Source organism: Rhamphochromis sp. 'chilingali', assembly GCF_963969265.1.
Source record: "Rhamphochromis sp. 'chilingali' genome assembly, chromosome: 13".
In the NCBI taxonomy this organism is placed as follows: domain Eukaryota; kingdom Metazoa; phylum Chordata; class Actinopteri; order Cichliformes; family Cichlidae; genus Rhamphochromis; species Rhamphochromis sp. 'chilingali'.
This window is the reverse complement of record NC_137940.1, coordinates 25922494-25935565: the sequence shown is the minus strand read 5'-3', so window position 1 is coordinate 25935565 and position 13072 is coordinate 25922494. Positions and strand designations below refer to the sequence as shown.

General features: G+C 44.1%; 1 protein-coding gene across 4 annotated transcripts in view; it reads right to left on the bottom strand.

Annotated features, from left to right (window-relative positions):
- The window catches only part of nlgn3a (neuroligin 3a), a 133798-nt gene that overhangs the window by 8282 nt on the left and 112444 nt on the right, over positions 1-13072 (bottom strand). For all 4 annotated transcript variants that reach the window (XM_080900277.1, XM_080900278.1, XM_080900280.1 and 1 more), the window contains one exon: positions 2598-3387. In XM_080900277.1, the coding sequence (XP_080756403.1) occupies positions 2598-3387 (790 nt within the window). The remainder of the gene's footprint in view (positions 1-2597; positions 3388-13072) is intronic.

Below are 13072 nucleotides of genomic sequence, written 5' to 3'. Positions count from 1 at the left end.
GTCCTCCTGAGCCAGATTGCGTTGGGTGGTGTTAGAAGAGAGTGATATCCCCTCACGTGGTCTAAATGAGAGGCACGAACTTCAGAGTCTGTGGGAAATATCTTAAATCCTCAATTCCCCCCCTCCTTTAAGAGTTTATGGTAGATTCCTTTACATAGGCCTGGGTAAAATTACCCTTTAAAGCAGCACGGTGAGTTTTTATTCTGCTGGCATCTAATCCTGGGCTCTTTACCATCTGAGTGCCTAATTGTGGTTTGCCTGTAATCTTTCTATCTGGAGACAGGCCAAGGCGACACACCACAGGACAGATACCCATAACATGGTGAACACAGATCTAGAACCGGTTTATCCTCTCGCTGCTCTGCCCCTAATCTCAATCAATCAGTGACATGGAAATCTACAAAACTGACATGGGGTCAGTTGTAAAGTGCAGTTTGCTTTTTCTACTCTTGGCGCATGCCAGGGTGAAGGCTAGGTTAGGGTTACAGCAGGCTCACTGCCCACGGCGCTGTGTTGAGTCTGACTGGATATAGGCATGGCAGACATGCTGTCATCCTTCATCAGAATTAATTTTGGTGACATCACAAGATCCAAGATCAGAGACATAAGCACCATGCATTGTTAACTCGAGACCTCAAACTTCTGTTTGTCATTTAGATTAAACACATTGTCTCCTCTCATGAGACCAGATCACTTTCTTGAAATGACAAGTTAAAAAAAAAAGAAAAAGAAAAACGAAAATCAATCTGTGCGCATCTACAAATGCAGCTTTGTGTGTGTTGACACAAAATGGCTGCCAGGCAGAGGAGACAGCTGTCCGGGCATCACTGATGGACTTCAGTGCTTTCCGACATCATTCCATCTGCACTAGTCAGCCATTAGCAGCTCAAGGTCCTATCAGCCAGACGATTGGATGTAAATGCCACCTGATTGGACGGCAGATGATGTAGAGACAGATAAAAAAACAGAACAAGATTTCTGATGGCATCCCATTCAGGATGGGATCAATACCCCTCTAGGAACAGGGATTGTCAAATTAAATTTAAGTTGTTAGAAATGATTACTAGTAGTCATACAAAATGGTCCGGTTTTGTGATGGGTGGTGGGGAAATTGAGCATAGTGGGGAGCAAGAGACACCCAGGGCACGAGTGATTGACTGGGCCCAGGCTTAGGGAATCAATACCGCTGAGGGCAAGAGTTTGATATGCCTCCCTGATAAGTCTTTGTGTCTTTTGGTCCCCGGTATAATAGAGCATAGATAGTATTTCCAGCCAAACACGCACACACGCAGCCACAGTACACACACATATGGACGCAAGTATACAGAAGGGCAGGCAGCCATGCACCCAAACAGGCAGCCAAGCACGAATAGCACAGCACACATTCTGCAGGAACATTTAATCGTCCTCACATTCAATATGTCTCAGGTTTTCAGACTGAGACCCAGGAAGTCGGGGCAAAAAATACCTCAGAAAAAATGTCTCTCTTGAAAAATGCCTTTTCTGCCCTATACTATCTATTGTAGAGCTTCCTTTCTCCTGCAGCTCATTTTTTGCGGCACAGAAGTGCTATTAATAGAACTGAAATAGGATTTTTTTAAAAAAAATCTGTAACCTTCTATTAATAACTTAGCAAGTTCATAATTGCATGCGCACTAGTTTAACAAATGTAAAAGTACAGTTGTTAGAAAACACAAACCAGGGGGAATGTGGAGAAGCACTGTGTTTCTGCAGGAGGAAACACAACACAAACACCTGCCTGATCTGAGATCAGAGATTAATATATCCAGTCTACCCACTGTTAAATGAGCTTCTGCATTTGTAGCTATCTGTTCATGTTCCTTATCGTTAGCTTCATAGCATAATTGCCTAAGTCATTTGACTAAGTCAATGACTTAGGCACTTATGCTATGAAGCTAACGTTATGGTTTCTTACCACTGCACAACTACTACAGATTGTGCTGGTGAGTTTATGCTCTTAAGACGGTCTATGGAGTGGTAGAAATAAGCTACCGGAGGAAGAGCGAGCACAAGAAAACCCACACATAAACTATCAACATGCATCCATGCATGCATCCATCAGTCCATCGGTTCGCCCAGAACATCTTACTGAGCTGGCCTTAAGTTAAGATAACACTCTGTAACCCTCGGGGTAAAACCTCAGTCTTCAATTTTAGAGAGTAAAGCTTCAGGTAAAAATGTAAGTTACTGTATACTAGGACTGCAACATATTTTTGATCAATTACTAATATATTTGTACGATTTAAATGTCCTGCTTTATCCAGCAAACAGTCACAGCAATACAAAAGAAAACATATTCACGTCTTGATCCAACAAGTGTTTTGCATTGTTTTCTTACAAAAAAAGGCTTAACAATTAAAATAACTGAAAATAACTTAAATAACAGCTAATTGATTAAATGACTGATCCTTTTATCTTTACAGTGTGCTTTTGCTGAGTAGAAAATGAGCAAACAGGAAATTGACTACTTGAGCACATAGGCATACATCAATATCAAGCTGCTACCATTATGAATACGTTTGTAATTTAAATGGCAATGGTAGCTTCCCTCTGATGGAAAACTAAAAAGTGCTCACCCAGTCTTGGCAAAGTTGGTCCAGTAGGTCATGACCACAGCACTCAGCATGACATCGTTCTTGGAGAAGTTGCAGGGAAAAAGGTCAGTGGGACCAATCATAGGAATTCCAAAAACATAGGGCACCTCATCGCCATGGGCGGCATCAGACCAGGCGGGCTTCATCAAGCTCTGGCAGTGATGGTAAAAGGCGTAGAAGTAGGTGGGCGAGCCATAGCGAGCGTGGAGATCAGCCGTAACCACCGACGGCTCGACCCACTGGTGGTCAGTAAATAAAGCCACCAGCGTTTTTCGTCTGGTCTCAGGATTGTCCCTGTCTGCCCAGTCTGTATACATGAACTTAATGGTTTCCCTAAGTGTGTCCTTGCCTTCCGGGTACCCGTAAAGACTGTCCACAAAATCGGACACAGAAAAATCAAAGTCATTTCCAGATACGCCGTCCTCTGAATCCACCACGTTCTCCACAAACCGGAGCCCTTCACCCTGGTTGACCCCCAGCATAATATCATAGTTGAGAAACTCTCCTTGCTCCATTAGGATCTCAGGGTCGTCGGGAATAACATCACCATCAATTACAGGTCCAAAGGCCACGTGGTACCTTGCAGGCTGTATGTCCTGCTCCACCAGCTCCCTGGAGCTCTTCTTCCTCAGACAGTCCACCATGTCTGATGTGTCCAGCACATTACAGCCCACCTTCTCTGCCAGGAGACGCGTATACTTGACCGGCTGATAGTTCACTGCCCAGCTGGAGAGGGCTGAGCCGCTCTGAATGATGGCTCTGTGGAACAGACCTGCACAAGGACACAAGAAGAGACAAGATGATGTTTACTGTTGTTATTCTGAAGGATAATTCAGTTATGCACTATACTACATGATAGCAGTTAATTTCGTTGCTGCCATGATCAAAAGGGGGCTGTCTGCTACACAGTTGATAAGAATAACAAAGGAGAGACAGAAAAAGTCCTTGTTGCCATGCAGAACAATAATGGAATCACTGCCGTGATAATGAATGTGCAGATGGCCTGGTCTCGCCGACAGCTCGCAGACATGGGAAAGAATCAGCGCTCTGTCTGTCATCCTCTCTTCCCCTATCCATCTCTACGTGCCCTCTCGGAAAATGAATCAAAGCTGCCAAACAAGTCTATACCGTAAAATATATTAACGCCGAATTCCCTCATGCACATGCACCACAGTTTGATTTAAGAATATATGAACCCTGTTTCCCATCCCCTCCTGGTGATAACGTTCTTTTCAAGGTAGCTTAAACTGGGTGAAGCAATTACACACAGACTTTTTGCGCTCATTATATATGCATAGCACCCCTGCATCAGTTATATGTCAGTTTTTTTCACATAGCAAAATTGAAGTCTTTCACATTTTTTCCATGTGGAAGACCACTAAATTCAACATAGTGGGTGGGTGGATTTCTATAAATAATAATAATAAAAAAAAACCCTGACTCCCGCTCACTGCATTTGCAGAAGTAGCTGCAAATTTTTAAACTGGCACTAGAACACACTGCGGTGGCAAGCAATGAAAGAAGACCAGACTGCACAGAAAAGGTCTCACCTGCTTGTGCGCTGCAGAAATAGACACATGTTGAAACAAGAGTCAACAGATCACGCATTATACGAATCTACATGGAAGTTTGTTTCTTGTGTGTGGGTTTTGAAAAGGGGGTGGAGGTGGTTCAGAAATCAAGGCGAACGCATTTACAGTCTCACGGGGAGCTCTTGCAAATTAAATTACATTTTAGCTGCACTGATGTATGAAGGAAATCTGAAATGACTGTTCATCAAGGAACAAATCCAAAACAACAAACATAATTTCCTTAGAAATAATTGGAAAATTTGAGAAGAGTGAAGGTAAAACGACATGCACCCCCCTCCACACACCTAGTGTCAGTTAGGCCTCCCTCATATCACCGGCAGCGCCCTGTCCTCGACAGCACCACTCATCTGCACTCCAGATATGGTTTTCGAAAATCACAAGTGCTATTTTACTGATCTCAGAGAAAATCAGAGGCAAAGCTCCTACCACTTGACCATGCCGCTTTATTGCTCATGGCGCTATCATTGCCGGAGTCAAGGAATTCCAGTGAACTCATGATATTGAAAGCCACAGCGGAAGAAATACTCCTGAAATGGCATGCATTAAAAAAAATGTCATTAGACATCCCACACTGAAGCCAAAAAGACTAGCAGAGAAACATACAGGCACGCAGACTCAGTTTGTGATTTTTCAGCGTCAGTGTGGGTGGCTGTGCTGAAATCTTTGTGTTTATGAGGTAAACAGCAGACTTAAGTGCCAGATATATCACTTTGGTAGTCTTAATCAGAGGCGGCAGGGGGTTTATTTCTTCTCGGCGAAGACGGAGTGTTTATTTACAGAACTATTTACATTTATTTGTTCTCAAGTAGTAAGTAGAATTAATGTGTCTGGGTGAGTGAACTGTAAAGCGTTTCTGTTGTGAGTCTGTTCACTAGTATATGATGCATTTTAATGTTTATTTCAAGAGCTGATCTATTCTATTTTTCTACTTGTCTGAATATAAGTTTTTGACTTAATCCCCCGTGCCACACTGTCATTTTTGATGTCTTTGTTTTTCTGTCTACGTGGATAAGACCTTCCGCCTTCAGTGGCGCTGGCCTCACAGTGCCCCTTGAACTGAGCTGTGGTTGTGCATCTCCGCAGGACGGTGGCCTGTGCTGTGTCCCACGGAGCGGAAGCAGATGTCGAGGGCTTCGCCCACTTGAAAGCATTAGAGGGGCAGTCGCAAGATGAAAGATGGCCGCTTGGAGGCTGAGAGAGGGTAGGGGGTGGGCTGGGGCTTAATCCTGCCATCCCTCCCTCCTCTTCTTCCTCCTCCTCTCCTCTCCACTCGCCTTCCCCTCCCCTCACTCTTTAGTGGTATTGCCTCTCTTCACATCTCAACTCTGATTGCGCTGTTCAAATAGAGCCAGTCATGGTGCAGGAAGTCTGTCCTGAATCCCAATGCCGCCAGCAATACCACAGCCACTTTTTGAATGTCTTTGATCAGAAGTTGCTGTAGGAAAACGTTTGCCAGTGCACAGGTTCCTGTGATTGCCAAGGCGATTTGACAGACATACGTATATCAAATCCGTTTGCAGTAATTGGAGAGAGCTGCTTGAGTGTACCTTGGCTGGGTCCCATGTCCAGATACACCCCAACCAACCAACAGATGGCCAGCTGCTGAGGAAGCTACAGCCAGGTTGACACTCCTGGATTTATCTCCTGCTTTGGTTGATGAAAAGAAGGACGAATGAATAAGGTTTTACTATTGTTTTGTCAGGAAACATATAAATCCAGCACTCAAGAGCTGTCACTGGGCCGATAAATATGTATTAGAGCTGTGTGTGATGAGCCCCACTGTGGTCGGAAGCTCACTGGGGAAGGTCAAAGAGAGAGGAGAGAAGTGCACAGGCTTTATCACCCACTGAGGGAATCCACTAATTATCCACACTGGGACGAGGATGTCTGCATATGTGAGAGCACACTTGTGCGTTTGCATGTGTGTGTACGTGCATCCACGCATGTTTTTGCTGACTTTGATTGATAAAGCAAAGAGATGGGCCTGTCGATGGATAGAGCAACCGTTGACAGGCATCATCATGATGGGAATTAACCATTTGTGACACCGTTTTGTCTCTAGTATCTACTCTGACACCTGCGGAGGCAGTGATTCCTTACGCGCCATCCGGGTGAATTAAACAGAAAGTGCACGAACGCACGCGCAGCATTAATATCCACCAAGTTTTATTTTGTAAAAGCAACAGATAGCCTGATTATTATCTGCCTGTGTTTGACATGCGAGGACCCGACACCCAAACTGTGAGCAGATCCATCAAACTATAGCATTGCTGGCAGATTGAGGTCACGCTGAATTATGACTGGAGCTGCAAGGTAATCACTCATTGGGCCCCTGCTAAAATGCTGTTGTGTCGCCCCGCAGCCGCCTCTGTGCTGTGGTTTTCTGACCTCGACCGCGTTGCCCCCCCCCCCCCCCCCCCCCTACACTTCATCCTCGCTAGACTCCCGTTAAACAGGCGTGTAGTTCAGGCCCCGTATTGGTGGAGTGCCTTGTGGAGATAATTCACTGATGATAAGAAAGAAAGAGCTTGACCTTGGGGCCAATGATGACCATCGCATCGGTTGGAGAGCCACACACACTAAAACACACCCACAGGCTCAGACAAGTTTAAACATTGTTTTGACAATAACAATATGGATAACGTGCTGATACTAATGAGCAAATCCTGCATCAGTGGAGAGAGTAGCATGACGTGGTTGTACTTTGGATCACTGTGATGTATTATGCGGCAGCTACGGGCATGTGTGAGAGTTCAGTCTGTGTTAATGGACAAGGATGCTATGCTGGTGCCAGTTAGTGCGATAAATGACTGTACTCTGTAATCTGGAACAGCTGGCAAAATGCACTCAAGCGTCAGTGGTGAGTTTCATCAGTCTGCGGTGCCGTGATGTTTTTAACGGCAAAATCCATCCCACAGAACCGCTCCAAATGCCATCCGCACAAACAACAAGGAAAAGAAAAAAACAAAGAACACCTTCGTAAGTTTGGACCGGCTAGGTCTCATTTCATAGGTCAGCGATTCATTTTTCCTTCCAATATTCCTACACGACTTTCAAAGCTATTATGGACAAAAATATGCAAGGCAGCAAAATGTTATCAAAACTCTTCTCCAACACATAAAAGCCATCGCAGGGGAGAAATAACGTAGCCATGGGGACATGTATTTCTCGCTCCTTTTTCTCCTCGCTAACAACTTGTTTTTTTTTGCTTGCTTCAATCCATCCCCTGCTCTGGTTTTCCTCCCTCTCTGTTGCATTCACGCAGTCTCCTTTTCTGAGGGACCACGCTGAGTCCTTCCCTGCTGATTATTAGACATAAGCTTGCGTTCAGCGGAGCTTGAATCCTCTGAGCCATCTTACCTCCACCATCTCATCACTGTAAGCAAATCTCCACAGACCCGTGGACTTTGCAGAGCCCCCCCTCTGTTGAAAGCATTTCTCTCCGTCTACAGCCAAACTAGGCTAGCACAGTAGTTGGACACAGTAAGTGTTGTTCTGCCTCTCTTGCTGCATTTCACTCAGTCGGTAGTGTTGTTATCTTCTTCCAGGAATCCACAGTGTTAGTGTCTTTTTTTTTCCTTTTTTTTTTTTTTTAAATTAACTACGGGAATAAATGAAGTGAACTTAATGCAAATATTCGCATGTGAAATATTTAAAGCCAGGTGGGAGACCATAAAATCTGTCAAATTATCTATCCTTGGCCGGTTGCAGTTAAAGCTGTTGTCTCCATGGCTACAGCTTACAGGCAGCATCCACTTAAACACAAGTGCCTCTGGTCTGATCATGCATTAGTCCATGGGTAATTTCACATCGGTATGGCAGCCCCGAAACAACACCTACATTGTTTTTTCTGTTCCATTAAAATTTCCACCCAACACTAAACTTGTCAACTTCAAAATGACACTGACAGAATCAACATCCGAGCAAAATGACTTTTAGGACAGCAGCGTCTTTGAAAATACTTTCTGCATTCCCTTAGGCTGCAAGGACATTTTTTAAAGGGACAGTTCAGCCCAAACTGAATGTCCATATTTTTTCTCTGGCATGTAGTGCTGCTTTAGATTGTTTGGCGTGACAAAAAAAGCAGGGAACAACTTTGAAAGTTTGGACTGGCTAACTTGCATTTTACAGTATAGGTCAGTGATTCATTTTTTCTTCCAGTGCTCTACTTTGGGTGGCTGAGTCTCAGGAGGTACGGTAGGGCTTTGGGAGGTTGGTGGTTCAATCCCTAGCTGCTCCAGTCTGCATGCCAAAGTATCTCTGAAGATATTGAACTGTTGCTCTAAGTGCAACAGGAGTGAATTTAAAGCACTCAGACTTGGAAAAACGTGTTTGTGAATCAGGCACGTTGAGTGCTAGAGTAGAAAAGTGGCATATACGAAACATTTACATGACTTTAAAAGCTGTTACGGACAAGGTGGATTTATCCATCTAGATTGTTTGGGGTGAGGTGGCCTTAGTCTTAGACCACCAACAAATTCATTTGAAAGCTTCTCTTTCCAGATGTCATGATGAGGTCAGTCAAAAAATTCCACAAGCCTTATGTGAGCATGTATCCATGAATCATTCCTTTCCTATTTCCTACCAAGACACAGCTCCTCACCCATTTACTGTGGAAAGGGAGGCAAGGAACTACCATCAATGAGAGACTTGTGCTCATGACAGTGAGACATGATGTAAACGTTAATGGCTTCACCTCCAGGCTGAGCTGCAGTAGGTGCACACATCCTTTGACTCTTGGATGGAGACCGGTGTAAAGAACATACCTCTTGCATAAACAAAAAATGCACCAAGATTTTTGGAATTTAAAACAAATAATTGTGTCATCATTTATGTAAAGGAATCTTCAAAAAACATGTGTTTGGTGCTGTGTTTTTCCACTAACATAATAAGGCGATAAGGAGTTTGCATGCTCTCCCGGTGTTTGCGTGGGTCCTCTCCGTGTATTCTGGCTTCCTCCCACAATCCAAAGACATGCAGTTAGTAGCGTTAGGTGAATTGGTGATTCTAATTTGCTTATAGGTGTGGATGTGAGAGCGAATGGTTTTCTGTCTCTCTGTGTTAGCCCTGCGACAGACTGGAGATCTGTTTAGGGAGTACTCCACCTCTCACACTATGGTAGCTGGCTACAGCCCCCTTGTGACCTGGGTAAGGGTAAGCAGAAGAGAATGGATGGACAACAAGGCAAGTTCTATCTAGCTACTTTATTTTTAAGAGAAATCTATAGACCCAAAACTGGGCAACTAACACCAAAGACAATCTAGATATGTAAATAGTATTACAGATCAGAAAGAAACATGCATTTTTTTTATTATTATTATTATTATTTTTTATCTAGGTGATTTGTTATTTGTAGTACCTGCTTGCTTAAACATTAAAAATGAAAAAAGACATAAAATAGCCCACTTATGATTGATTGCATGCACAATTTATTTAGCGTCAGAGCTACAACTGTTACTAGTACCTACAGTAGCTTCAATTCTTTTTCCCTCTAAACTAGATTTACTCTGGACCTGTTTCATAACAGATGATCCAACAGGATAGCTGCCAAAGAAAATGTATCGTCCTCCCAGAAACTGACAGTTTTTTTCTTTTTTGTTACCGATCATAATACAGACGTACACTGTTTCCTAATTTGTAGCAAACTTTAGCCTGGCTTAAATCCCAGGTGGCCTTGTAGCAACACTTAAGTGAAGAGCAGGCTTTAACACAGGAGGACTGCCCTATGTCCATGTTTCATCATGCCCATAAAGAGACAGTGGCTGAGGGGCCAGCGTTTTCATCTATCAGTGTGAGACATGCTTCATGCCAGCTCTATATAATGTTGTTTGAAGCTGTTGGTCTTCTCCTCCAGCCTCTGTAGAGACTGCCTGCTTGCCTCCAGGCTGTGGCTTAGGCCAGATAAAGAGTTTGATCCATGAGGGTGGATGGATGGAAGAGGGAGGGAATGGGGAAGCAGAACAGAGGAGGGGGGGGGGGCAGAGAGAAGAGGAAGGCTGGGCAAAGATGAAGGTATTAGTGAAGGAGAGGCGAGAAAATGTGAAACAGCGTGAGGCAAAGGGGGAGGAGGCGAAAGGAGGAGAGGAAAGGAGGGTAAAAATGACCCCGCTGACAGGCTGTACCTAGGTTTAAGGATCGATGTGTATCTGAGCCCAGTGAGTATGATATCTCCTACTAATCACGACACGACATCCACTGGTCAATACCTCACACTCCAGGCCTCATCATCACACACGCTGACCTCCCCCCTGTCTGCACGGACAGCACAACAGGGCCACGACTCCTCCTTGAACTCATCAATCTGGCTGCTAATCACATGGCGTGCACGCCACACCTGAGTCAAACAGTATTTGTGGACTAATTCTCAGAATTTAATTTAGCCGAGGATCGGTGTGGGCGGAGTTTACTACACCAGGACATTCCAGATTAGTGTGCGTTGTCATTCAGAATAAAGCAGATTACTCTGCATACATCTTTGTGATTGTCTGAACTTTTTGTTGCTTCTGCGCTGCACTGCCCGATGTGACAAATTGGATCTGACATTTTCAGCAGGATGACGCTGCCATTTATTCGAGCATCATACGTGAGCCAGTTATGACGTCCACTCACAGAGAGAGAAATACAAATATAAAGGTACCCGCAACACTTACTACACTTACTACACTTACTACTGGATGATAATAGCATTTGTAACACTTAAACGAAGGTTAGAAGAGCTTTAAAGCTCTCTACCGTGGTGGCTAGAAGCCAGAAAAGCACGTGGAAACGTGTTTGATGGATGAAAAAAAAAAATCAAAGGGTGCATGCAGGCTTGTTTTTTTTTCGTTTTGGGATTCACTATGCAAGAAATAGAATATGTATAAAACATGAATGGAGATCTTTCTATGCGACACAGAGAGTTTCAGTTTAGAAAGGAGGCAATCATTCCACAGTTTTTATTATTGACTTTATGCATACTTAAACAATCTGCCCTTTTCATGCACTTGCTCGTTCAGCTGCTTCCTGTTTGGATGCTACCAGTGCATTCCCAGCACTGCTCACCTACAGTATGCATGCACACACATCGAACTGATTTCATTACTTCTTTCCCCTCTCAGACACTCTGCTACACCAAGAGAGACAGAGAGCCGGCGCTGTGATTTTTTTTCTCCATTTGCACTCATGCATGTGTCACTAATGCTGCAGCCTCTGAAAAGCAGAGAAAGCTATCTCTCTGTCCTTCTAATGCTAGCTCGCTTTGTGCAGTTGCTTTTTTTAGGCGATTTTTCGCCACGCTCACTCCTCACTGCTGCAGTGCTAAGATTGGCCTGATAGCTGTGTACACACAACAACGTGCACTGTCAGCGAGCCTTGACAAGGCGTCGATGTGGAAATGTGAAGAATAATGAGTTATTACAGGGTTATCTGTGTGTATCTCCATGTCATGACTGTGTAAGCGGCTCTGCTAATCTCATTAGATGAGACAAGTTGTTAAAGATGTTTTCTGATTTCCTCTCTCTTCTCTCTTACTGCTTCCACAAATAGATTTCAGATCAGTGTGCTGAGAGGAAATGATTAGTGCTTTTAGCTCCCACGGAAACCGGTTTTTCACGAGAGAATTGTGCAAGTGGCTGCTGCGTAGCGCCAGTAAAAAACATCTGACTCCTGTTGTTTCTAAATATATGCACCATATTTTACACCCCATCTGCATTGTATAGCAGCCCCAAAGCTTGGTTCATTTTTATATATGCAGCCAGCAGTGACAGCTGGAAACAAAGAGAGCACTGACTTCAAGGAAGCTAGTACAAATCAGATGTAAAATATGTCTAGCATGGGTGGGTCAAAGATATAAGTCACACACAAATACGACAATTCAGCCATGAAATGTGAAAGGATGGGAAGCTTCTATTCTTGGCGACATCTTGCCAATGACAGCCAGATGGGACGGCTGAAACTCATTTTTGGGCCAAGGAAAGCCACGGAGAGGGCGCAGTTGCATTTGTGACAGACAAATTATCACAAGGGGCGTACAACCCCCCTGGGGGAGGCAGAGAAGTAAAGGAAGAGTGACAGGGAGAGAGAAAGAGAGCCCCGGTCAAAGTCTTATGGAAAAAAAAAAAATTAGCTGTGAGCTGTAGGGGTATGGGAGGTGAAACTGAGATGGATACGCACAACCCAGCTAAAAGCAGTTGGTGGGTGGAAGCTTACTGTGCCTTTTCACAGACTTCCAAAACAGCAGATTGCTTGCTTGCAAGCCTTTGAGTCTTGTTTCGAATAGACGACGTCCCTGATCTGATTGTAGCTTACAAACAAAGGCAAACAATGTTCATGCGCACAGAGCTGATGGCCAAGCATGCACATGTGCGTCCTCAAAGCATCATTTGTCTCTCCAGGGAAGTCCAATCCTACTCCGGCTTACGTAGAAAATACCTAAAGGCGATGTTTATTATATATACACTATGCAAAACACCCACATAAATACTAATGCACACACACACACACACACACACACACATACACGGGCACATTCAACAATTCAGGAAACTCATTAAAAACTGCCTCGTAGGCAGCAACCTTTTTTCTCTGACCAAGAACATCAACAACTCTTTTAATCTAAAACAGCATAAATGAACCAGAACCAGAGGACACACTGGAAAAAAAAAACCTCCCCTGGACGTGTTGTAATTCCTGCTCCACTCTCGAAATTACAGTGCTCTTCCTATTAGAAAGACTCCCTCCATTACAGATGCCTTTAAGGGTCAGTGCTCACACCAGCAGCAGAATCTGAGCTGATTAACTATTGTACCATGCATGAACGTGCCAGGGCGGGCACGGGTTCCAACAGGGTAAACATATTCTTCTAGCTGTGCCTGTGTCACTCTGTGT